The 27,189-nt window shown below is 41.5% G+C and overlaps 1 protein-coding gene across 1 annotated transcript in view; it reads right to left on the reverse strand.

Annotated features, from left to right (window-relative positions):
- Positions 1-27,189, reverse strand: part of LOC132993949 (collagen alpha-1(XVIII) chain-like) — a 56,748-nt gene that overhangs the window by 7,507 nt on the left and 22,052 nt on the right. Inside the window, exons 3-29 of the mRNA XM_061063950.1 lie at positions 18,980-19,395; positions 18,033-18,164; positions 11,644-11,718; positions 10,783-10,875; positions 9,621-9,747; positions 9,254-9,297; positions 8,610-8,798; positions 8,405-8,431; positions 8,008-8,070; positions 7,607-7,678; positions 7,143-7,190; positions 6,871-6,996; positions 4,915-4,968; positions 4,555-4,590; positions 4,310-4,444; positions 3,569-3,628; positions 3,377-3,412; positions 3,098-3,142; positions 2,917-2,979; positions 1,947-1,982; positions 1,729-1,812; positions 1,479-1,544; positions 1,181-1,234; positions 753-833; positions 560-595; positions 374-427; positions 43-99 (exon numbers count right to left, since the gene is read on the reverse strand). Of these exons, the coding sequence (XP_060919933.1) occupies positions 43-99; positions 374-427; positions 560-595; positions 753-833; positions 1,181-1,234; positions 1,479-1,544; positions 1,729-1,812; positions 1,947-1,982; positions 2,917-2,979; positions 3,098-3,142; positions 3,377-3,412; positions 3,569-3,628; positions 4,310-4,444; positions 4,555-4,590; positions 4,915-4,968; positions 6,871-6,996; positions 7,143-7,190; positions 7,607-7,678; positions 8,008-8,070; positions 8,405-8,431; positions 8,610-8,798; positions 9,254-9,297; positions 9,621-9,747; positions 10,783-10,875; positions 11,644-11,718; positions 18,033-18,164; positions 18,980-19,395 (2,309 nt within the window). The remainder of the gene's footprint in view (positions 1-42; positions 100-373; positions 428-559; positions 596-752; positions 834-1,180; positions 1,235-1,478; positions 1,545-1,728; positions 1,813-1,946; positions 1,983-2,916; positions 2,980-3,097; positions 3,143-3,376; positions 3,413-3,568; positions 3,629-4,309; positions 4,445-4,554; positions 4,591-4,914; positions 4,969-6,870; positions 6,997-7,142; positions 7,191-7,606; positions 7,679-8,007; positions 8,071-8,404; positions 8,432-8,609; positions 8,799-9,253; positions 9,298-9,620; positions 9,748-10,782; positions 10,876-11,643; positions 11,719-18,032; positions 18,165-18,979; positions 19,396-27,189) is intronic.

The raw sequence follows: 27,189 nt of genomic DNA on the forward strand, positions 1-27,189 counted from the left end.
GTTTTACATCTGTAGTCTTCTTCCATGCTCTTTTTGACTCACCTGCTGGCCTGCAGATTCCCCTTTCTCTCCTTTTAGTCCATTCTGACCCGGTCGACCCTACACAGAGAGAAATCATCCATAAGCATCGAGGCTGCAACCGCAGCAGAAGTTTCAGGCATTCAAAATGAATTTGTAGAAATAGTCGATCCTCTCTATCTCGCTGCTGATGGTCTCATTTGCTTTTATAGGCCATGAAGAGACACCAGATTTATTTTCAGTCTGTCTCAGAACCAACTAAAAACTCCTCACAGCATCTTTAAAGATCACCATTAACATAAAGAGCTGTCAGTGTCAGTTTGCCCGTTTGGTTCAGTGAGCTCATGTTGCTTACAGGTCTTCCAGGGAAACCAAATTCTCCTTTGGGTCCTGACGGTCCAACTGGCCCCTGTATGGAACAAACAAAAGATGAGTGACAGTACTTTTAAAATGCATGTGTATAACCACAGCAGTGGGGATAAACAGTCAGTGCAGTAATAAAACCTGCAAATGTTTTGATTTAACTACAACTGATACTTACAGGAATTCCTGCAGGTCCGGCTACACCAATATCCCCCTGAAAAGAAAGACCACATTTTGATTGATTGATACACTTCAATGCAAAGTCATGCTATGTTTTACAATAGAGCTGTTATTTACGTGCATGAAAAAGAAGAGTATGAGGATAAAGTTCTGGATTTGAAAGTCAATAGAATGAAAATACAAATAATAACCTTGTTTCCTTTGGGACCAGCCAGGTCTGACGTCATGGATCCATCTGCTGCCATGAAAAATCCCGGCTCACCTTTTTCACCCTGCAAACACACACGAGTTAACAAATAAACTAAATATAGGTTTACAGAGAAATATGCATGTTTACAATTTCCACTTCTATAATACTGTCTGTACACACTAAAATTACACATGGGTAGAAAAATTAGTTAATAACGGTAAGTGGATTTGTACAGCGTCTTCTGACCACTCAAAGAGCTGGCACTACATGTCACATTCACATTCCCATCAGTACTATTCACCCCGAATTCACGCGCTGCAAGCTATGTAGCATGGGGACTGAACTGCCAAACTTCAGGTTGAGAGACCACCGACTCTACCTCTGAGCCATGGCCCCCCTTAAAAACACAAAAGCACTTAATCAACATACTTTCAGTCCTGGAGGTCCTCGAACTCCTGGCAACCCGATGTCACCTCCTTGACCCTGAAGACAAAGAGGAATATGAGGATTACTCCATGGCTAAATGAAGGACTCGATTAGGAAATCATTCTCTACTTGTTGTCATATTGATGTTTGTGCACTCTCTTATATCTGTTTGAAAAGCCTGACAGCTGACAGAATTAATTGGATGGGCATGACTGTTACACAACAATAGTTAGACAAACACAATTTTTGTTTCCATGATCTGTTGTGTGTGATTGATGTTTTCGGTCTGTTTTATACTCACTGAGGCTCCCTGAGCTTCATAAATCCTTGAGAAATTGAAGGCACCATCTGTATCGTTCAGCAGAAGCTGGTTAAGAGAAAGAACAAGAAAGTTGTCAGTGTAATCAAACCCACAGAGTGAGTCAATCACAACGAGTATGATATGACTAAGATAGACGATTGTTTTTGTGTGTGAGTTCTTATCCCTCAGCAGGTTGGTAAATAAAACTAAACACTTTTAGCCTTTGGGATCCTTTTAAAAGACTACTTACATCCTGCAGGTTGATAATAGGTCCTGGAGGTCCAGGTGGTCCAGGAGGGCCAGGTAGCCCTTTCCCATCCCGTCCCGCCTCTCCCTAGAAAAAAAAGTGGAAACGTTTTTATGTTCTGGTAAAAGGTGGCACAAAGTTCAAGTTTTGTCAATCGTGTACAATCCTGTGTGTATATGTGTGAGTTTGGTCGTCATATATCAACCTCTGGGTGATTTTACCTTCAGTCCTGGATCACCTCTGTTCCCTTTTTGTCCCTGTAGAAGAACCAAGATCAAACACAAAGTTAAACATTCAGTTATTAGTACTATTTATTAACTCTGATAGCCTTAAAGGTCACACATTATGCAAAACACACCACCATGTTTTTCAAACACAAATGTGTGTCCCACGCCTGTCTAGATTTTCCCTTCATGACATCACAAAGGGCAGTAACCCCTCCCCCAGGTGGGTGACACTCCCACAGCTAGGTGTTTGTTCTGCCCTTTTTTTTTGTAAAAACACTTTTTTCAATTTTTCTAAATTCAGTAATAAGCTCTCAAGACCATATTTGTATTTATTTTGTTCACTAAAAGTCACTATTAGTGTCAGAACAAATCTGTTAATCTTCTAATGACATATTTAAAGAGTCCATATTATGCCCTTTTTGGGGTTCGTATATTTAATCTATTTACCTACTTTTGTACGTTCACAATAGCTAAAGTCCGAAAAAAGTGTCTGTTTTCATGTACTGCTCCTCCTTGCTCCCTCTACGCTCTGAGTCCGTCAGCTACGCTCTGTTGAGCCCCCACTGTTAGACCCCACGTGGACCAAGTCTGCTCTGATTGGTCTGCCGATCCGCTCTGTCGTTATTGGTCAGTTGCTCAGCACGCGTCTCGGAAATTTCAACATGAGCTGCAGGGCTTACCACAACGAGCCAATGGGCTTAGATCAGTGATCTCATACTGACAATGACGCCGCACTGACACATTTTTATCGAGGGGGGCTAGAACCGAGCGTTACATGCGGCTAATGCTGCAGCTAACAGGAGGACGTAGGAGAAGCCGTGTTTCCTCGGACATTGAATTTTTGCAAATAGATGTGCCTAAACATGCACAGGACACTTGGAAAACACACTAAAGAGCATATAAAACCAGAAAAAGCAGAATATGGGACCTTTAATATTAATTTTCAGATATCCCATTTACTGACCTCTGCCCCTTTAAGTCCCTCCAATCCTGGAAACCCTGGTCGTCCTATGATGCCATCTTCACCCTACAGACACAACATGAATATTCATCACTCATGTACAGCACTGTAATAACATTTGTATGCTAAGATGCTGAGTAAAAAAGACAACAACAAAAAAAAAAACACTGGACAGCAGACTCACCTTTTGCCCTGGCTTTCCTGGGGAGCCATTCAAACCATCTTTACCCTACGAGAAGCAAAGAAGGAGAAACAGATGGTTTGAAAAATTAACCATTAATTGATTTTTAAAATATATAAACAGATTAAAGTGGTTCAAGTCTTCTCCATGCCAACTCTTTATCTAACATTAACAAGTTTTAATCACACTACAATGTCATTATAAGCAGCTTTTAGTCCAGATGATAATCACACACACACACACACACACACACACACACACACACACACACACACGTCTCACCTTTGGTCCCTCAAGTCCAGGGATTCCTGGAGGACCCTGTTTAACAAATACAAGTTAATGAATACAAGCTGAAATAAATAACAGTAGAAGCAATAATATTATTACACTGTATGATGATCAATGGTGTATAAAACTCTAAAAGTGAATTAGTTAAATGCATAATGCTCTTCATGCAAACACATGCAGTTTTACCGGTGGGCCTCTGGAGGGCACAGCTCCTACACCGCTCAGCATCCCAGATCCTTCCAAGTCCTAAATAATTAACAAATTAAATCACCAATAGTCAAACTCCAAGTGCCTGACAAGTTACTGCCTCCAAAAATATCATAATAAAATTAACTGATGTTGCCTCTGTGTGTCAAAAAGACCTGATTCAACTAAATTGTAATCATGCTGACTTTGTGTGATTTTGTGACCGACTCCTTTGTTATTGTTGACAAAGGTGCAGTGTGTATTATCCTTTGAAATGTAGTCAGTAGTAAAACAGAAATCTATAACTCTATTTGTGGCTATCAGCATGTACTGCTGCTAACACGATGCTGGCAGTCAGGTGAAAGCCACCGCACCCTCTCTCTATTCATCAGTGGGTTAACTCTTCAATAGAGATTTTAAGGATGAACCAGACAGGCCACGTTATGGTTGAGAAAAGATTGGAGCCCTTAACGCTGGTAGATCTATGATGTAATTTTCTTGTTCATTTTTAACCAGTGTTTTGTCTTATTGATTCTATTGAAATATGTATTCATTCACTTACTTAAATTACTTCCCTGACATACTGCAAATATGTTTCTCACATTGTTCGTTTGAGAGAAAGACCCGGGGGGAAGGCGAGGACTATGGGTTTATAGAAAATGATATGTTTGCAGGTGTATGTTGTTATGTTGTTTCTCTCTCTGATGTTATGTTAATGTTTCTGAGTTGTAGACACTGTACCTCAAAGTCAAAGGTGTAGCCTTTTCCAGGGGGACCTGGGGGCCCAGGAGCGCCAGGTTGACCCCTTGGACCAGATGGCCCTTCTGGACCATCTGCGCCTGATAGGCCTGGAAACCCTGGAGGGCCCTGATCTCCCTGCAAAACATGTCATGTTGTTAATTCAGTTAGTGGTACAGTGAGGGGACAAGAGGAGAGAACCTAAAAGATTTAATTAAAAGTGTGACGTAAAGATATCATAATTTTACCTTTGGTCCTGGCTGTCCACCTACACCGGGCTCTCCCTGTTTAGAACATGATCAAATAAAAACAATGACAAAAGAGCAACATCACTTTCTGTTTTGCAACACAGATCTGTTTCCACTTAATCCCTTTAGCTTTATTATCCTGCGGGGGTTCGCCTCATTAACACTTGGCTCTGTGTGTTAGCAGGTTATTAAGCTTGTGTGAAATTGTTTTTACTAACGGAGGCATGCTCAGAGGAAATCAGAGTGAGCTCAAACAACGTGCACCCCAAGCAAGAGGGTAATCCTGGTGGATGTGCTACACTCACCTATAAGAAATCTGTGTCTTTACTAGGAATACATCTGGACTACTTATAGTCTCACCTTGTCTCCTGTCTTCCCAGCTGGCCCGGGATCTCCGTCTCTCCCATCGACACCCTGAAAGAATGATAACAAACTTTAAACATGTCAGATAGAGGCACAGATGTCGTTTGTATACACCTACCTACACAAGTATAAATAATCTGTACTTTCACTACACAGTTAGTATGGCATTTAGGGAGGATGCTAGCTGCAAGCCAACTGAAAGTGAATTTATTTTTTACTCAGGCTCCCAGGAACTGAAGTTAATCTACCAAGTGGCCGTAAACACTTTAAACCTGTGAGTATTAAAGCCATTCATACAATAAGTTAGTAAAAGCTTCTTACATTTCAAAGACAAAAGACACATTTCCCCCAACAGATGCTGCAGCTGACCATGTTCTGAAGCTCGAACAGAATATTCTGCCAAAGTGCTGTTAGGATATAATTGTCTGAACTTATGTTACCTGCATAACCGGCACGTACTTACGCAGACATATTATTTCCTAAATCAACACTTTTCCCAACTGGTGCCATTCTCTTTGAAACCACAAACACACACACACACACACACACACACACACACAATATGTTTGATACATTTCATGTTGTAAGAAAAGGCTGGAAAAGCAGTTGAGGAACATGGGTTGAAAATAAAGTTGGGGGGAATACTGTCTTTTCGGTCCAGTGGTTACACTGGGACCAATTGTTAATACCTGACCAGACCCTGAACCAAAGCCAGAGCCAGAGCCAGAGCCAGACTCTGAACCAGAACCAGAGCCAGACCCTGAACCAGAGCCAGAGCCAGAGCCAGAGCCAGACTCTGAACCAGAACCAGAGCCAGAGCCAGAGCCAGACCCTGAACCAGAGCCAGAGCCAGAGCCAGAGCCAGACTCTGAACCAGGACCAGAGCCAGACTCTGAACCAGAGCCAGAGCCAGACCCTGAACCAGGACCAGAGCCAGACTCTGAACCAGACCCAGACCCTGAACCAGAGCCAGAGCCAGAGCCAGACTCTGAACCAGGACCAGAGCCAGACTCTGAACCAGAGCCAGAGCCAGACCCTGAACCAATGCCAGAGCCAGAGCCAGAGCCAGACTCTGAACCAGAACCAGAGCCAGACCCTGAACCAGAGCCAGAGCCAGACTCTGAACCAGGACCAGAGCCAGAGCTAAAAAACCACTCCTCAATCACCTGTAAAAAGAAGTTTGATACGAGATGCATGAATCAATCTTTCATATTTAAGAATAAATCGACCAATTTTGAAATGTTGTTGTGGATTTGTTCTTATGTTCTAATCCCTCACAAGGAAGCTGTTTTCCTCTGATGTCCCAAAATTTAGAAAAAATTAAGTACTAATAATGTTTTTAAGGTGGTCAAGGCTAAGTCATGTAGCCAAATCGTTGCTAAAGCTGAACGTTGAACAGGCTACTGAGGCTAGTCCTCAACATAGCAGCTATGGGTTTGAATCCGACCTCGATCCTTTGCTGCATGCCATTCCAAGTTGTCCTGTGTAAAAACAACTTAAAAAGTGTGCACTTTGGTTAACACTACTGTTAGCTAACTAGCATTATCATTTGCAAGCCAACACATATGGTATAACAAACATTCCTTGGCTAGTTTATATCGTCATTTTATGAGTAGGCTAAAGTTATTTCAGCTAGTTAACAAACTATTAGCTGTTTAATAGCATCTTTAGCTAACTTACATAACAGTTAGCTAACCAACATTATACTAAGATAGCTGAAACTGTTGGCTTGTTAACATTATCCTTGGCTGGATAACATATCTGCTATCTAGCTAGCTAAATTACTATTTCCTAAGATTTCCAACCTGTCCTTTCATGTTTCATGAACTGTGATTTTAGCTTGGATGTGCCTGAATGCTTTTGAGTTTGGTACCCTGGGGTATAAGATCAGAGGAAAAAAGCCGCCATGTGAATATATAGTGAATTGAAATACAGAAACAGTGATTGGCTTACAGGCAGTCCAGGTTCACCCCTCTCTCCATTCTTCCCGTCTTTTCCAGGAGCCCCAGGTGGTCCAGGAATGATGTCCTCAGATGGGTTTCCTGGAAGCCCTGGAGGTCCTGGAGGTCCTGGAGGCCCCTGATGAAACCATGTAAAATATTATAGTCACACAAAGAGGAAGAAGTAGACTTAGAAGTACCTGTCTAACTTATGGTCCAATGTAATTGAATGTCCTGTTCTGTCAAAATATATCATCTTAAAAGCTTGATAGCATAAACACTTACCCTCATAATCTCTGCATCGCTGTCAAAGTCTTCAAATCCTGAGCCCTCCTATTAAACACAAACCACATGACCATTGATTCAGATATTTTGGATTAATTTCTTCTACTTAACCTATTTGACAGCTTAATGTTAATATAAAGCTGCAACATGAAGCTTAATGTGAAGAAAACCAAGATCTACATTTTTAAGAAAGATTTGTAAAAAATACATATAAGACATAACTTGTGTTCTTTATTGTTAAGATCATGTTGACACTAATCTGAGATCTCACACATGCAGCTCAGATCTACAGTATGGATGAGACGTTTTAAAGAATCTGGACTCCTAAGTCTCATTTTTCTTCATTTTTCTTATCCTAAATTTCACTTTGTCCTGGGAAGGAATATCAATAAAATCACAGTTATATCACTTAGAAACATGAAGTATGTTTGTCTTTTTAAGGTCATATGTGAACAGAAACCTACCAGGAACCTGGAAGACTTGCTTGGAGGACCTGGAGGTCCAGGAGGACCTGGAAGACCAAAGCCAGTATCACCCTAAGGGAGACAACAGAGAGATGTTGGTTTTGTTTGTGAATATTTAGAGATTAAACATAGGCGGGGCGCCAGATAGCCTAGCGGTTATCTCCCACTCTCCATAGGCTATAGTCCTCATCGTAGTGACCGTGGGTTCGAATCTGACCTCGGCCCTTTGCCACACCCTCTCTCCTCCCAACATTACCCATCTCTCCTCAGCGGTCCTAAAGGTAAATAGGCCCCAAAAATCACTTTAAAAAACATTAGCTCCCTAACAAACAAGAGCAATGTCTTTATAAATCAGAAATTACATTGTGATCACATGTGTCCTGATAACAAGTTGTGTTTACCTTTTCTCCCTTTGGACCAGGCTCTCCTTGTAATCCTGGAAATCCTGGAATCCCTGTCGCCCCCTTTGAAAGGTAAAGTTACAGCTGTGCTCAATAATACACCAGAGTACATGTAAGACTGTTTAAATTTAGTACAGTGACACTTTATCCAGTGTTCAGGACTGAACGCAGCAATTAGGCCAAACAAGAACTTTGTCCTCGATCAGATCTGTGACCTCAGTCAGTCAAGATAACAGGCCGAATACGTTTAAAGTATAAATTAAAATATAAAGTATAGTTTTCTAGATCAGCATGTGGGTTTATTTCCTGCATCCGTTTTCTCCAGAGAGAATAAAAAAAACGACCTCCACAAGAACAAAACTATAAATCTACCCGACAGCAAAGACTTAAGACTTACAGCGTTGCCAGTTTCTCCTTTGCTTCCCTGGAGGAAAAAAAAGACAAAAATAGAGAAACAATCCATCATCCATCCATTTATCTGTTCAGCTGTAGGACTGAGTTTAACAACAGGATGTGCTCTAATTAGCTCTTTTTAGAGACAGCAGAGTTAAAAAAATGGGGAAAAACCAAATATTCATAAAAGTAAAGTTGAAAAATCTCACAGGCTGTCCATCTTTTCCAGGAAGTCCAGGTGTGCCTGGAGTTCCCTGTGGTCCTTGTGGACCCCGGGGTCCAGGCTCCCCTCCCTGACCGTCTCCCGAGCCTTGTCCTGGAGGGCCGGGAGGTCCTTGGGGACCGGCTGGACCTGGTTCACCTTGCTCCCCTTTCTGTCCTGGAGAAACCTGCAGGGACTGAAGGGTCAATAAATAATATTAATTCACATCCATCCATTTATTCATAAACATATTTTGGGCTCAGTTAAAAAGCTCTCTTGTTTCTTTTGTGTGTTTTTGCGTGATATCCAGAAGTAAAAAACTAAAGAAAGAAATGAGCAGTTTGTGGTGTAAACAAACAAAACACTGTATTCACGATCACTATTATCAAATGCTGGTGAGTCTCGTTTTTGAAACAAGCAACATTTTGAATGTTGCTCAGTTTGGGTCCTGATTATTGTAATTGTGACACTTCACACTGGCACAGCGTGTTTTTGACTTAAGCAATGTGAATAAAATCACAGTGAATCTTGCTTTTTACTTCTCTAACTGAATATTGAATATATTTACTGTTTATTTAAAATGTAAACTATCCACTGCATTTCAATTAAAACATAAAAATAATTTAGATTATGTGTCAAATCACCACTTACAGTGTCAGGGATGGAGGCTGGATGATCTGTCTGAAGAGGTTTTACTGTAAGAGACAAAAAAAAAAGTGAGTAAATCACAAGTTCAGTTTTCAGTTGAAAAAGATGAAGAACTTTATTGTTGGAAGCTAAAAGAAAATGAACTTACAAACTAACATTTAGGGATATTAAAAGGACAAAAAAGAGAGAAAGAGATGTCTTCTGTTTGTGAAAGTACAGCAGCTACACTGTCGTTTCTAGCACCATCTGCTGGTTCATTTAGGGAACAACCAAAAGGAGGAGCAGCTGTGTACTCTGGCATCACTTTTCATTTAAATGATTCATTTATTCCTCCCTTTTTTTAGATTTTGGATTGATGTTTTTATTTTACCTCTTACTGTGGTCCTCTCTGCTTCCTCTCCAGAAGTCTCCTCAATATCTTCATCATCAAACTGTGACATCTCAGTGGGCGGGGCTTGGACAGGGGTGCTGTAGGTGGGGTCCAGCTCTGGGAGGGGCTAAAACAATGACACAACCACAATCACCTCATTAAAAAAAGGAAGTAGAAGGAAATTGATTTTTTCTTCTGCAATATTTCCCGATCTGTAGTAAATACTTTTATTTTCTCACTATCATGTAAATATTGACAGATTATCAAATGATCCTCGATGCACAATCCCACTGTTGTCATTCAGGATGTTTTGGTGTCAAATATTCTGTAACCGTGATATTTTAGCTTTTTGACTTGCATCAACAGCTTTTTTCTCTTAAGACCGAGAAAACCCCGATAAAGGAGCAAAGTGAGTGTTTGCCACAGATGGCAGGAAATTTGTTCTCTCAGAGCAGCTTCAACTGCAGAGTTAGACAGACACACATTCCTCACATTGCACCAAGCTGACTCACTCTGCTGCAGAACATCAACATTATTCCTGCATTATAATTTATAAGAACATCTGGAGTGCTTCCCTGTTTATGAATGATCTACAAATGATGACGAATTAAAGACACATACGTCTCCTTTCCTTCAGCAGGGTTAGAGATTTATGTCATCTAAAAAGCTCAGTATAGGCTAAATATTGGCTGACGGCTCTCGGATACCTCCTGATAAATAAAAATATTCAAATCTGACGTAGCTTTGCTGACCAATGAGGATGAGATCGTTCTTGGTGGTTTGCCTTTTTGCACAATTCTTTAACAAATCAAACTATAAAGAGGTAATGGTTGAGTGGACATTTGTCACTGCAGCCTCCACTGAATGAAGGAAAGCTCCTCCTGCTAGTCTCCTCCTTCTAATCAATGAGCATCAGTCAAAATGATTTCATACTATTTCACCTCTGCTCCTTGTCTGTCCCTATTTTTTTTTTTTTTTTCAGAGAGCACAGAGCTGGCAGGGAGCCGCTCATATCGCCATGTTCCAGTCTCCACCATGCCTGTAAGGATAAGAGCTGTTTTCTTTGGTCCAGGTCCAACCCAGCTGAATGTGGACAGAGGACTGAGGGATTAAAGTGTGTGTATGTGTGTGTGTGAGTCAGAGTGTATATATACACACACACCATGGTATACTCTCTCTCCTCCACATTCTTCTTCACTTCGTCTCGTCCCTCCATGTCTTCATAAGCGTCATCGCCACTTCCAAATCCGGACGCCTGGAGGCAAAAACCGAGAGAGCCGAGGCAAACAGAGTCAGAAGATAAACAGAGACAGAGATGATTAAAAGCTCCCTTCAAGCTGCGCAATTAAGACAGCCAAAAGGAGGAAAGTTGCCAAAAAATGCAGCTACGCCCCATTTAATAAAAGAAACTGTTGAATACAAAGTGTTTGTTTTTTTTCCCACACTTTCTGTCATGACGCTGATAATGCTGTTTATAGCCCAACTTCAGCTCTAAAAAACGCCAGATATCAGAGTCAATTAAGCGGTTGGAAACAATGCCAGAACTGAGCTGAGGAGAGGAAGAGAGAATGTATCCGAATCTCTCAGAACATCCAAATATTGCTCTTTTGATTGGTTCTGCAGGCAATATTTAAAAAAAATCCTCTCATAAGCCCAGATTCAAACTACGATTAGCATCACAAAGACAACGGCTGTGCTTTAATTTGTACTGATGACTTTGAATGAATTTGAGACCTACATGCTTTGGAAATTGGAACTTGTGTTTCCTCCCATTAGACTAAAAAAAAAAAAAACTGAGAAAATTGTTTTCACACAACTTTTGGGATCACACTATTAGAATTTCACAATGTTTGTATTAATAGAAATCCCCTTTACATTTTAATGACCAAGCACATATGTGCTGTATGAGTAGTGCTGCTACTCACATACGCCATATAGTTTATGTAGTACACTTTTTGCACCACTAGAGGGAGGAATACTTCCACGTTCTGACTGGTAAAATGTGTGTAACCGGCACACTCACATAGGGATCGTCCTCCTCGCACTGGTCATCCGGGGCCGTGGGATCAGACTTGAGCAACAGCTGCTGGATGGAGCCCTGGAGGAGAGAGAGAGAGAGAGAGAGAGAGAGTGAGAGAGAGAGAGAGAGAGAGAGAGAGAGAGAGAGAGAGAGAGAGTACGTGTGAGAGAGAGATAGCATGATAATTTAATTCATTCTGTGTCATTAAATTTTATTGGAGATATATTGTGAGTTTCCCACACACCAGCATGATAACAGTTGATCTTTCTCTCTGTCCCTCATTACCCCGGCACATTATCCAGCACACAGATAACTGCACACACGCATTCTCAGACGGACAAGCACAACCAGCTGGCAGTTCAAAACGGGTGACTTAGGGGCGCTGATGGCCCAGCAAGTGAGGTCACGCCCCTAAGTCACGGAGGAGGCTATAGTCCTTCAAGCGGGGCAGCCCGGGTTCACGTCAGACCTGCGGCTCTTTTACCACTCGTCATTAACCCCTCTCTCTACAATTTCCTACACAATCCGCTGTCCTATCAAAATAAAGGCTAAACGCATAAGGGACAAACTTTGAGTTTGCTGATGGCTGCTCCACACCCTGTCAGTTTACCAGCATCTGAGCTGACAGCACAGACATTAGTCTGTAGAAAAAAGTCACTGTTCCTTTAAATAGGAGCCGTATATGAATGCATTCATCTTTATTTTATTTTTTATCGTTCTTTCAACTCTCAGCATCCCTGGATCATTCCGGCGCTATTACAGAAAGCCAGTAATCGTTCCTTTGGGAGTATGAATGAGATGGTCAGGAATGGCTAATACTGGTAATGTTCCCAGTGTTTGCAAGTTGAAGTTATGCTGGTAAATGATCTCTTAAAGCCCCCATTGGCTATTAACAGTTGCAACCATGCATACTGGTTTATTGCCTGGGAAGCCCACTGGATGTTGGACTTTCTCACCAGCAGGCCGTAGTCAGTTGTCCTATTCTGACTGCCATTTCAAGACGCGATATTGACGCCAATTGACTATTACACCTTCAATCTGAATGTCGCAGAGGCACCATGAAGGGGATGAAGTGATCCCCCCTCTGTACTGTCTTCAGAGGTAGTAACAGAGGCGAGTCTGAATAGGAAACAGCACTTCAAGCATCATCACACCCTGCTCACTCACGACTGCACAGCAGGATCCAGTCCCAATCACGTTATTGAGTTTGCAGATGACACAACGATGATGGGCCAAATCACGAACAATAATGAAACACACTACAGAGAGGAGGCAGACAAACTGGTCACATAGTGCTGCATTAAAAAACCTCACCCTGAATGTGGAGAAAAACAAAGGAGATGGTTGTTGACTTCAGAAAAAATAAGTGATGCATTTTTTTGTTTAAGATGAAGGGGTATTACATCACCATCCCTCTGCACTCGTTGCTAAATCCACTTTGAAGTGAAAGATTAATCTTGTTTTTAAAGTCTGGCAGTTCACTGGAATGTTTTTACAAAGAGTTTGAAAGGAGCCATATGTAAGATATCTACTGAATTAAATCATAAAATGACCTTACTATATGATCAGACATTAAGGAAACATGCTATGTTGAAGTGCTGGCTTCTCTGACAACAATGCAGCAGCCAGTATGTCCTCATTTTAAGTTTCAATTCCGGTGGGGAATGGTCTGTTTTATATTTTGAATAGAGAAGGCAGGCTGTTTTAAGGCACCCCAACATGGGCGTTTTAGATGCCCCTTGATTTGCCAGGCCAACGGCAAACCAACAGGTATTACAGCGATGGAAGCTGGCAAGCGAACTGATTCAGATAGAACTGATTCTACCCGACCCCAAAAGCACTTTTTCTAAAAAGCTGCATGAGCAGAAATGTGGTAAAAACTAGAATACATTTTGGAAATGTTTTTGAAAAAGTTGAGAAATAAGAACGCAAAGAGGTTTTATGACGGATGCAGAGCTGGCTAAACACTGAAGCTTCAGTGTCAGTGAAATGACAACCTACATGGCAACCTGTGTGAGGAGGGGGCGGGGGAGACAGCTCTCTCCAATGTTTTGAATTTGGACTGCAGAATCCATTTTAAATGCTACATGTCAGAGTTACATATTGCTCCTTTAAGTCCGTTAACAAGTGCAGAAAGGAGTTCTGTGTGCAAATTAAAAAACGTGTGTTTCAAATGATTTGCTTTGTGTAAAAAAGTGTGGGCATGAAACAGTGAATGATACTTTAGATCCGAGGCTCAGTCTTCCTGTTGTCTTATTAGATCACTTCAATTCCAGCCACTTTTATTTATCTTGTGTTCAGGCTTGAGATCAAACACCTGTTTTATATCAAGTGGAGAACAGTCTATGAAATCGAATCATGTGGAAGGAGTGAGAAGAGAAGAGGGAGAGAGAGAGAGAGAGAGAGAGAGAGAGACAGAGTAGCAACAAAATCAGAGACATCTGTTTGTGCAGTAAACAACACATCTGAAATAAACAAAGAATGCACCGCGTAAACCTTTCCACTTCATCCAGACGGTTTATCATGTCATTCCCCCGTAAACTGAGCCACAACAAGGTGCACGCATTGTGATAAAGTCAATCGGTTTGTAAAGTCTATAAATCATATGAGTGTAATCACTGGGAGGCAAGCGGGAGGATTTGTTTGAGAGGCAAGAAAAACTGTGTGTGTTTCGCTCGATTTTGGCCATGCAACCATAAACACGTTACTCCATGACAGCGTCCATAAAGTTCATAATGAATCAATGCAGACATGATAAGATACACATAATAACAGGAAGTATTTCAAAGGTAAACTAGCTGCTTATGTTGGCTCATAGCGAGGAGGGTCCAAGTTCAAATCGGACAGAGACTCTCTGTGTGGACTTTGCATGCTCTCCCCATGCATGCGTGGGTTTCCTCCAGATACTCCGGCTTCCTCCCACAGTCCAAATACATTGCTTGATAGGTCATTTGTGAGTGTGGCTGGTTGTCTGTCTCTGTGTGTAAGCCCTGTGATTGAACAGTCCAAGGGTGTAGCCCACCTCCTGCCCAATGACTGCTGGGATCGGCTCCAGCCCCGCAAACTGGAAAAAGCGTTAAAGATAATGGATGGATGGACCTGTACAGGACTGAGCTTCCATTGGCTTCACCTATATAGGCTTCAATGACTCAGAGCTCTTGCTATAACTGTAGTCTTGGATTCAAATAAAGACAGTGTGTGTGTGTGTGTGTGTGTATGTTTTAGTCTGTTTAGTGTCCGCAGACTGAGCCAGCTTCTGCAGATTTTTCAGAAGTCAGACATGGCTAAAGAAAAGGGTAAGGTACATGTACGGTGCTGTTCTGTGTCTGCAGCTCTTGGCAGCCACCATGTTGAGAAAAAGTGTTGCCAAGAAACGGAGAGGAGGAAACTTTAGCCGCGAGTGGCCAAGAGTGTGTGTGCATGTGTGAACTATGTCAATGCCGGCGCCGCTGCAGAGAGGTCAACACACCTTGAGTTGAGAAAAGAAACACATGACGCACACACACTGACAACACTCTGTATACTATACATTGCTGAGAGCCCATTAGACACAAGGGGTCACCATTTAATTTGATTATAACAAGAATGAGGCATGAGTTGTGTGCTGTAAAGTGATAGGATTAGATACCCAATCTTTTGTTATGTAAATGTTTGAAGGAATTTTATCCAGACCTCAGCAGATTTCTTTCAGTCAAACCTTTGACTAGGCTTTCTTTCCCACAAGAGGAGATGCTTGAGCTGTTTTTATTACTTACTCTGCCAACCTGTTATATTTCTGTCTGAAAAGCTGAAAACAAATTCTGCACCTTTTAACAGAATAATCGAATTTCCATTGGGGGGGGCGGGGAGTTGCTTAGAAATAAAAACAAGTTCCAGCTTCTTGTCTCCAGAATTTGAAAGGGCTTAATGGCTTCACGCTTAAATCTGTGGCAACAAATACTCAACACACACACACACGCAGAAATGTCAACATAAGTCTACGTGACAGTGTTTGTCCTCGATGTTTTGGGGTAACAAGAACACATTCAGCTCATACACATACTCTTTCTGTCTTTTCATTTCTCTTTCACATGGGGATGTGCTTCTGTTAGACTTAAGAAAGCAGTAAAATAAAGAGTGAATAAGTCTGTGTGGAGTATATTTGAGTGTGTTTGGCTGCAGCTGCGGGTCTGTTGTTGCTCTCCCTGAGTTGAGATAGGAGATCTGTGACGGAGCAGCCAGTTCAAACACTGAGCATGTGGAAACAGACGGTCACCGCTGCACGCCGTCTGAGAGGGAGGACTGTATGGAGGAGGGAAGGGAGTCGTGAAAAGGATGGAGTTATTTGTCAAAAAGATTCAGGAGAAAAGACTCAAGAGGGCCTCTGAGTCATGTAATGGAGCAATGGCTCCAGGAAGAAAATGGATATTTTTGTACATTTCACCCCTTTAAAATGGTGTTTTCCATCTTTTTTTCCCCCCTTGAAGCCCCCCCCTACTTGCATCTCACAAAAGCTAAGTTTTTGTTAGCTTAGCACAAAGACTTAAAGTAGGAATATGCGATATTTTACACATAAATACACCAGACATCAAGTATATCCTCTGAGTCATGACTGTCTGTGTTGGTTTCATGCTGGTGCTCAAGGGCGACATCTACTGGATCAAAAAGTTGCACGTTGTTCCTTTAAAACTGAGAAAAAGCTCTTTCTAATTTATTTGTAACCCAAATTATTGTTCCATGATTTAAGTGCATTACACTTATAGCATAATTACTTTTTGATACAGTTATCATAAAAGTCATTCTCAGAATAAATATGAAAGCAAAGAGACTTCAACAAGAAAAAAACTGTGTCACAGTCCCAACGGCTAGGAGACATGGGATGAGTAATCGTGATTTCATCTTAATTAAGATGATATTAAACTGTATGTTATACCATGGGGAAACGAGCTTCCTGTTGTCTGCTGCTCTACCCGACAAGTCATGAAACTTCTGTCAACGTCCCCCACGGTAAAAAAAGACGAGCCATCCTCAAAAGAAACGGGTCCAAAAGCCAATCTTTAGAATAAATACAAGAGAGAATTATTCAGGTTTTGAATGCCCATGTCACAGTTGGTTTGAAAGCAACGCAGAAAAAAAAAAACTATTTGAGAATTTCTTCCAGCAGCAAAAACTGACTTCCCTCTGAGACCCAGAAAATCCTGAATAAACACTCTTTCTCCCTCACTGGTTCATCGTATTTCTCTGCAACTCACCGCTCACATTTCTCCAATAAAATCTTAATGAGAGGAAAAGAGCTGCATGGCAGAAAGAACGTCTCTCCACTGTCTGAAACATCTTTTAGTTTGTCCGTCACATGAACTCACACATCTACAAAATCAAAGCAAAAGAGGAGGAGGAAAAAAAAAAAAAAAAGCACAGCAGCGTGGAAGAAGCCAAAGTTTTGTTTTTAAGGGAAAACATCAAGTGATTTAGTAATGAAGCCACCGGCCATGAGTTGATTTATTCAGAAGCATAATTTCCGCCATTATGTTTTATAAAAAGTTTTGGCTCTCGTCCTGTTTTATTTGATATTCTGAGAACTACTTGGACAATATTCAGATGTTACTCGGTTCAACTCGATGTGCGCCGAAAAGATCCATCTCCTCCATTTTATCCCGTTCATAATGAAACGGAATTCCCTTTCCTCTAAACTATTTTCTCCTCATCATCCCTTCTGTTACACTGGGACAAACTAAGCTGTTCTCTTGCATTCACAAAACAGCCAATCACGGCTGATTGGGAGGAAAGTGCCAGAGCATTGACTGGTTTATTTTCTCTCTTTCTATTAGAGGAGATGCAGCGTTGGGTGTGTTGCTATCACTTCGTCTGGATCCCATTTTCTACAAACACACCGATTCTAACCACACAGGGGATTTTTTTTCAGTCATTGCATGTGATTGGAACCTCAAACTCGTGTTCGAGTCTGCTCCTTTTAATTCAATCTTGGCATTCCCACTCACAGTTGCACTCACTGTAAGTCACTGGAGATTAAAGAGCCGCCATATTCCAAAATATGTAAATCACATGCAGATTGTCATTTATGAGCTCTCACAGGAAAAGGCAGCGCTCACACAACACATGTGGTCATTCCTTCCTCGTCTCCTGTGGCGGTCGTAAAAGCTGCCAACAAAGACTATTGTGTTCATGTGTCAAATGTAAAACAGGCAGACGCCCAAAACGCCACGTTTGTTTCTGCGGCGACGAACCGATTTGACATCCTTTGTCGACTCGCTCGTTCCAAACCCCGATGACATCACGAGCGAGGGATTAACTAGAGAGAAAAGGCAGCTCTCATACAGGGAGGACAAACGAGAGCCAGATCAGGAAGATCCTCAAGAAGAGACAAAAATAAATCCAGTGTCCTCCAGACTCACCACAAACCTCTGCAGGCCCGTCCCCCCTGCGTTCCCCACGAAGATCCCCGAGCTGGCCTCGAAGGTCAGAGGCTGAGGGCTCCGGAGGAAGTCCACTCGGTGGTACTCCTCACAGTCCATGAAGAGACGCACCTGAGAGACACGGGCACAGGTACACAGACTTTGAGTTCGACAATGGTTTAAGTTGTTTTTCTTATTCTGCATTTTTTGTGTTTTGTAAAGCAATTTGTAGCATGTGTTTAAACTTTATTAATCCATTATTACTTAACTTTTTTTTCTGTTATTCTCAGTAGGTAGTATGTGCAGCGTTAAGCGATCTAACCTCTCAGATTATGACAACCTTTGCCCATTGTGAATAAACATATGTATAAGGTTAAAGTACAGCATGTAGCCTGTTTCACACTGCTGTGAGAGATTTTTAAAAGCTTTTATTTTGGTGACTTTTCTTGGAATTGTAAAAAAAAAAAAACATGCATGGCAGATGTCGACATCAACACAGCTGCAGGCAAAACACAGAACGTATCAGTTTTCATACTGATCATTCAGTTTTCATCTGCACCAATCATTGCTTGCGGGTGTATCCCAGTGTACACAGACACCGTAATTCATTTTGTGTCAATCCTAAATACAACCTCCCATCGTGATGCATCACATCCGCAGATGATTTGTCCCCAAGTTTTTGCACCATTTTGAGAATTGTTAACTTTAAACGTTATGATCAGCTGTGTCAGTAAAGGTTTAAATGAAAGTATACTGTACACCTTTATTACAATCTTCCTTCTAGAACCATATTTCATTCATGCATTGAAGGAAACCCAGCATGCACAATCATGATTTTCTCCCACTTTCAAAAACATTGCAGATATCAGCAGATCTTAATCTTAAAGTCATGGATACAGTTTGAGTATTCATTGCTTTAAGGTCGCACAAATCCTCTTTACACCCACCTCTGCCCCCTGCACAGTCATGGTGAACCTCGCCCATCTCCCCGTCAGGTCTCCCATTTTAAAAGAAGCTGCTTCCTGCGTCCCTGTTGTCCCTGGCTCGGTGTAGTACAGAATGACTCTCTGGGAACCGTCCTCCACCTCCGATAAGGCCACTCCCAGGTGTACAATCTTCTGGTAAGCATCTGTGATGGCGAACAGCACTCCACCTTGTCGTGTGGTGGGTTTGGCCGTCACGGTGATGGCGAAGTCGTTGTAGAACGGGTCGGGGATGAAGGACTTTGTGAGGCGCCCCACGTTGGCTTCCGGGCCGAAACTGTAGGCGGGGTAGCCCTCGAAACCGGTGACGAAGGAGACGGAGGGAGGAAGGGGGACTCCGATCAACTCGGTCAGGTCCAAGGCTCCCTGAGAACCCCGATCTGGGAGAAAAGAAACACACAGGTGGAAATGGGGTTAGTGGAGGGGAAAAGAAAAATAAATAAAGCATGCTACCAAGTGTGTGACGGAGGACAGAACGGTTACCAAAAATAAAATAAACAGAGCTTTGAAAGTCATCAGACAGAAAAAGTGATTGCTTCCATATGGAGACTAATGTCAGGGATGAATTAAACTCCACTGGTGCAGAAGTTGGCATCTCATACATACACTGGTTATTGACACAAAGAGCCTCTTCTATCCAAATCACTGCAATAAGTGTATTAATGATGTATTACTGGGAGCTCCTGCAGCCCTGTGTTACCCTTTAAACATGCAAGCACAGTGGGAATCCTTACAGTCTGTACTTTCCAATGGTCACACATATGTATCCTTTAGGAACCATCCAGACCGCTCAGAGTCAGAACCAAACACGGAGAAGCAGCGTTCAGTTTCTACGCTCCTTATATCTGGAACAAACTCCCAGAAAACTGCAGGTCTGCTGAAACTCTCAACTCTTTTAAATCGAGGTTGAAGACACACCTGTTTACAACTTTAACTCTGCACTGTAACTTTTAACTCTTTTTATATTTTTTTACTTTATTTATTTCAATTAATTTCATTTGAATTATTTTTATTTGAACATATTTTCAGATTTAATAATTTCAGTGATTTTTTAATGTTCTATTTTAATGTTTCTTTTCTTTCCTCTGTCATGATGCTTTTTGATGTCTTGTGTGAAGCACTTTGAATTGCCTTGTTGTTTAAATGTGCTATACAAATGAACTTTTTTATAAGCACCATTTTACAACATTCAGGACCAACCAAGTCATTTGATTGGATGAAAAGGTGTTCCTGTAGTCTTGAGCACACCAGCACCGGGACGTTTAAACATACGTATCACTATGCTTCAGGTGTTTAATTCTACAGTTCATTTAGCAGACGCTAAAATCCAAAGATTTGAGCGCTGCGTGGTTTCTGTGTCTAGACCAAACATGACCGAGCTGCTTGTGTAATGTGCTGTGTGCTCAGTGTTTGACGTGTACTTGAAGTTGACAGGGTACAATCCATAGAGGGGGAAAGAGGGGGCCCCGGCTCATCTCTGCTCTGGAGCCCCCTAGTGGGTTAATCCAGCCGTGGGTCAGAGGGCTCATGTGTTATCCTAGAAATGAAAGCATTCCACAGTACAGACGGTTTGGGAGCAGTGGGGGGGCTTTTTAGATTAAACTCTGAACATCAGTAATAATCTGGAATATTACTTTTTATTTATTATTATTTTTTACTTTGGACCGCAACCGCAACCAGAGTAAACCCAGAATCCCCCCTTTGATTTCCATCACAGATTTTCTTGGTGAGACAGTGTGGACGGCTCCCAATATTCTTGTTTAAGCCTTCAGACATTATAAAGTTTGTCACATAACCAAAGAATGTATGATAAATGGTTGCAACCATCAATTGCTAAACTGACGCCATTACGATAGTGATTTGTTCCTTTTTTTTTTAAATGGCCACTAAACTGGTTAGAAAAAAGAGCTCTTCGTCCATACAGCTTAATCATTTTGCAAAAAACAGACCAATTTACAATGGAAAATAAAGTGTTTTATGCTTTAGGGTGTAGCGACCTATATCTGACAGGTAGTTACCAAGGCGACCTGTATAGCAGGTTAGAAGTGAGATGAAGTGATGCACATTTTTTCTCCTAAAATGAATCACTTCTGGTTCTGGAACAAGATGGCAAATGCAGAAATGGCTTCAAGGGTGGTTCAAAAAGCAGATAGGTAAACCACAAAGTTGATCGAGTGTGTGCAAATGGGCTTAGTTATATCATTTAGTACCATTACTGTAAGTACAGCTGAATTCATGCTTGCCTGTTGTCTTTCTTTCCATCATACAGTCACATATCCAAATCCTCGCTCATGAAAAAAAACATGTGTTCTTAGTTTCTCACCAACAGACACTTAAGTACTATATGAATGCCCACCTACCACAACGTCTACTCTCTCTCTCTCTCTCTCTCTGTCAGATACACACACATACACCCGCAGTCCCCCCCCCCACACCTGGTTCTGCTTAGTGAACAGACCCCAGGAACAGTCGTCTGTTCTCTGAGAGCTGTATGGGCAGCAGGGTACAGAGAGCCTGGGCATCTGGAAGGCATTAGGTTAGACTAATACACACGTGCTGCGCAGTGGCAGCTCCTGTTAATTAGGCTTACCGCGTGGCGTTTGTGAGTGTGCGCGTGTGTGTGTGTGTGTGTGTGTGTCAGTGTGCGTGGGACCAAAAACAAAAGGGAAAAGAGACAGAGAATCTAAACATTAAGACTTCAGAGAGTGCAGCTGTATTAATGTGTGTGTCTGTGTGGGTAAGTATGTGTGTGTGTGTGTGTGTGTGTGTGTGTGGCCTGTTCGGCTTCCCACAGGAAGAGAGGCACACTTCTTCCCCCCATGCATTAATTGGATTAAAAGCTCCACAGACGGGGCAATTAAAACATGAATCGCAACCCACACCGTGATTTCTGAGTTGATCTTTCTCTGGAATTAAACTTTTAACTATTTTTGCCATCACTCATTTTTGATTTTGATTTTTGACAAATGGTTTTAGAAATGTTCTTCTTACTTCCCTACATCCACAAACTTCAAACTCAAAGTTAAAGACGATGCAAAGCTGCTTTTTCAGGTGGATTCCTTGATTATCACTAAAACAGCAAAAAAAAACAGCTGAAAGTGCTTCTTGTCACTCATCTTTAGGATAGATGAAACCAACAAAAAAACTGCACCATATACAAACATCTGAAAAATACCGTGACAGACCCATAAAAGAGAAACAAGAGTAAGTGATGACATCATTTGATCAGCTTTATACAATTCAAAAAGTGCAATAACAGAACGGCTCGGAGGCAGCAGAAAGTTAAATCTCGGTCCTTTTCATCACTTTTTACATGAATGTCCATTTACGGTACTTTACGGTTTATGGTACATGTAATCTGCTGAAGTACACGTTTGTTATTTTATGCAATATTGACAATGAGAAATGTCAGTTTCCTGCCTGATGAGCTTTGCATGTAGTGCCTACATGTCCCAGAATGCACCAGCTTGCTCTTTTGCATATCTTTGGCAGTACTTTCTTTCTGAAATGAATAAAGCTTCATTTCTGCTCATAGAGACGTTAAGTGAAATCTAATCCGCAACACTGTCTGCACTCAAAGGTTTTGGAAAAATGATTTTGGTTGATTGCAGTCAATTTGCAGATACTTTGAAGACAGACACTAGACATCTAAGCTTTAACAGTCAACAGTCTTTTCTACCAAAAAGTACAGAATTTGTGCAAAAAGGAGGATGCACTTTGCAGCTTCACATCTTACCCTTACCAATACCTGCAGGCATATTTCACAAATGTAATCCAGATAGGAAAAGAACAGGTTGAAAACTGGTGAACATTTCTCGTAAACTTTAGTGCCAAGCTGGCTTTCACCATCAGGGCGAGCGAATGTTTCTAAAAGCTAAAAAGAGTGTTATTGAAAAGCTGTGTTTGGGCGAGTTTGGTATTTTCACCAAAGTGGAGCCAACATCTTGATGTGATTGTGATTTAGCAGCTTTTGAACAGTAAAATTCTTTAAAACACTTACGCAGTGAACACTGTTGGAAGATGTTTTTGCCAAAGGAGAGCATGTTTGGTTTTAATCTCTCTGCTTTTGAATGAAATTGAACCTTTAAAAAATATCAAACTTCAGCGACTGTCTCATGATTTGAGTTGACTTTCAGGCCCTCATCTTATTAAGCTGATGAAGTGAAATCTAAGCAAGCTAAAACAAACTCAAAGAAGTATTTTCCAAAAGCTCTTTGACCCAATTCAGATTCCAGAAAAGCCTCGACTTAGACTCTCTGGATTGGTTTGTTCGATGCCTCGCCACCAGGCTCAGATTTTTTTGCTCTTTTTTTTAATGTTGTCATTGTTAAAGACCTGCCAAAGAGTTCCTGCCAACAGTCCCTCAGCTCAGCCTGTCGCTCTGCTCCGTCTGTGCCCGAAAGTGACCTCACTGCAGATGTTCCTCCGCTGGGTCAGAGACTGAACAGCTGGACTGATCGCCATGGAAACCAAAACACACACTCAGGTTCTCATGATGCAACGAGAACACACAAGAGCTTTGCCGACTCACTGTCTGTCACGTCAGGCATCATCCCACTGCCTTGTCTGTTGCATTAATGAGTTTCTTAAGGACACGGTGAATAGTGAAAGTAGAGCAGTGAAAATGTTAAATATCCCCGTGCAAATAAGTTTCCGCTGTGAGAAAGTTGTTAGTTATTCGGGGTCAGGGTGTGACTCCTCCGTGTAATCAGGCTTGGCTGAGTGTGAGCACCACCTGCTCTGGAACAGGGTGAGAAAGAAAGCAGAGAAGAAGAAGAAGAAGAAGAAGAAGAAGAAGAAGAAGAAGAAGAAGAAGAAGAAGAAGAAGAAGAAGAAGAAGAGGGATCATGAGCTATATGTCCTCTAAGGCTTGGTAATAACTTCAAAGAGGTATTAAAGACGTACAAGATGGTGCCAGGTGATTCAGGCTTTGAGTCTCTGAGGAATATCGCTGGCTTTATGTGAGGTAAACTCCCTTTGCTAAGAGAGAGAGAGGAGGTCGTGTTTGACAACTGGCCAGTAAAACACAAGCAGATGAATCTTATTTGAGGGGGAAAAATGGGGAAAGAAACTTTAGCCGACAAACATCATCATTCAGAATTTGTCAAATGTACAGTTTGGTCATTAGAGTTTAGCCTCGACTCATGACTCAGATAGCAAAAGGGCGCCAGTTTAGCTCAGTTGGTAGAGCAGGTGCCCCGAGGCTACGGTTCTCTGACTTCACTGGTGAATTTATTTATTCATTGGTGTATTGAGTACAAGTCACTCCCAACTACTAAATCTCTTCCCCCACAGTTCCTGTCTCTCTTCCTGTCTCTCTTCAGCTGCCTTATCTAACATAAAGGATCATCGAGCAAGACTACTTATTAAAGCTAATACTAATAAAGTTTCTAATAAAGACCAATGCAGAGCTGGCTAAACACTGAAGCTTCCCCCGTCTTTGGAGAGACTGCTCTTTCCAATGCACAAAAGGAAAAAATACATCATAGTAGAAGAAGGCAGGTTGAAGAAAAGTGTGTGTGAGGGTGTGTTTCAGTGTTTCTGTTTACATGGTATCTATCTAGTGTTTGTATGCCTGCTCTCTTTCCAGATGCAGTCGATCCAAACACTGCCCCCTCACTCTGCAGGCCTGCTTCCTAAATGGGTCAGTGTGTTTACAGAGAGCGAGTGTGACTGAGAAAGTCCCCCGAGTGCCATGCAGTCTTGGCAAAACCCGGACGATTATGAAGAGCAGAAAGTGTCACTTCTTCAGTCTTTCATAAGAAACACTTAAAAGACCCGATCAAGGAACTTTCAAAAATGGGACATCCTCTCATCCTCTTTCCTTACGTAAGAAGAAGACATCAAATATCTGACTGCACAACCCCTACACCATGGAATTTGAATATAAAATGAAACGTTCAAGATAAATTTGCACATATAAATCGTTCAAGGCAGGTAGCCTCTGTTTCACACAAACTGTGTACTCTGACCAGGTGTTTTAAAGTTCAGTGTTACTGAAGATTTTCATATTTTGGACATGATATAGGGAGCATGTCAAATGTACAATCACCACCATGTCAAACTAAATCAATTGTTGTAGGACCCGCCGAGGTGTATACCATTTATAAGGTCACATTTTGGACTGGAATGTGCTGTTTTGCTTCGACGTGGCTCAGATGGAAAGATATATTATTAGAGCTTTATCAGAAGGAAGGAGAAAATAAGAAAGGTCATAATAATGTGGCGATGATGGACACAGTATTTGGACCGCTCTGAATGGTGCCGGCCAAAGTCCCTCTGCTGTCAGTCAGTCAGTCCACGGCGGTTCTGTAATGAGCTGTCACAACTAATAAAAGTGCGATTAAATGGAATCTAATCAGCCTCAATCATCTGTAACTCCACATCACAGATTCTCAGATAGGAACATCTGCACCCAGAATTACCTCTGCATAAGCTCGTACAAACACACAAAAAGTGAAAAATCCAGAACAAATGGCTCATAAACTGTATCTAATTGTTTAAAGATGAAAAATCTCACTGTGGCTGTGGTAGCACCACATCTCACTAACACACACTGCTCTCTCTCTCACGGCCTTCCTCACTGTGGGATCCCTTTAACCCTTCAATTGAACTCAACATTTGTACATTTAATTGACTCCGAAATGTTCACAAGCGCCAAAAAAAAAAAAAAAAACGGATGTCACAATTGCAGTTTGAGAATTCAAATGTGAGAAGATGATTGAAGTATACTCAAGCAAGATGATCCAACGGTGATGCAATGTTTCTCATTTCCTGAGAAATCTTGTCTGCCGAGTTCGAAACACTGGATGTCTGAGTGTCCCTGAATGCATCAGCATGGGAGTGCACCTGCTACGAATTGCTTTACCAAGCAACAACAACTTGTTTTTGACAAACACATGAAACCAACTAAACTTCATGAGAATCTGATTATTTGTAATGGCTGTCGGGATGGGAGGGAAATAAATCTCACACACGATTGTTTTGAATTGCTTCGTATTTGTAATTTATTTTAATACTAAATTATGTTTTTTGAATGTTTTATTTGTATTTATTCCTTTATTTTCCATCCTCATCTTTAACTATTCTTCTATTTTCTCTTTCTCGATAGTCACTTGATATTTTAATATCTGGAGATATTATCGGTTCTAATTGTAACATGAGCATTATTTCAAATCAGCAAAGAGGTAAGAGGTATCACTTTGTCCACAGGGGGCGCCAAATTTGACACAAAGTAAAAGTTCCACACAGGAGCCTTAAACAAACAAAATAAGCTTCAATGGAAAAGGCTTAGTGCAGACAACCTCATTTTCTCGTCACATCTGTGTGTTTAAATAAGTAACCTTAAATAAATACTAACACTCAAACAAGGATTTCCTTCTTTATTCTTTCTCTCTGTAGGACTACAGATTCAATCTCTTCCACATCGGCCCCAAATCTTCTTTTTTTCCCAGGTAGACAAAACAGGGACACCTCACACCCTTTCATCCAGCGTTTGACTGACAGAGCAGGGGTGATGTCAGTCGTGTGTTTTAGAGAGCAGCAGGAAGTTCTGAGTAAATTGCAAAGACCACACAGCTTGTGTTTAACTTGAGTATATACTCACACAAGCCCGGTGTGTGACCAGGTGAGTCTGCAGGCCTCCCGTTTAGCACAAAGCTGCTCTGTCAGCGCTGAGCTGAAGTGGAGCGAGGGCTTTAAGGAGAGGAGAGCAGATTTAGGTGTTAACGCTCTCGCTGTGATCAAAGACACGCAACATTGAGCTCAGCGATGAGTGGATAATGTTCAGGGTGATGTCAGACACAAAAGCACTTTTTTTTTTAAACTTATATGAACATCTGACATCATAGAAGAAACTGGCACTCCAATACTGAAATGTTTCCACCCTTTAGGGAGGATTAAATGTGTTTATATTTTTACAATCTTAATGAATTTTTGAGATTTGGACTTTTAAAATTCCAAAGCATGAGACACAGAAGCGATCATGGGAATGTGTCCGTCAAGTTTAAGCAGAAATGTAAGACTTATACATTTCAGGAATTAAGTAACACCTGCATATGTGACTCTCCTGTATGTCAGGAATGTGATAGCCATGCTCAGATAAGAGTTAGAGGCCTGTGTATGCTACCAAGTGCACAGAGGGAAACAGTCTAACACATAAAGAATTTCTCAAT

Source organism: Labrus mixtus, chromosome 19 (genome assembly GCF_963584025.1).
Source record: "Labrus mixtus chromosome 19, fLabMix1.1, whole genome shotgun sequence".
Classification (NCBI taxonomy): domain Eukaryota; kingdom Metazoa; phylum Chordata; class Actinopteri; order Labriformes; family Labridae; genus Labrus; species Labrus mixtus.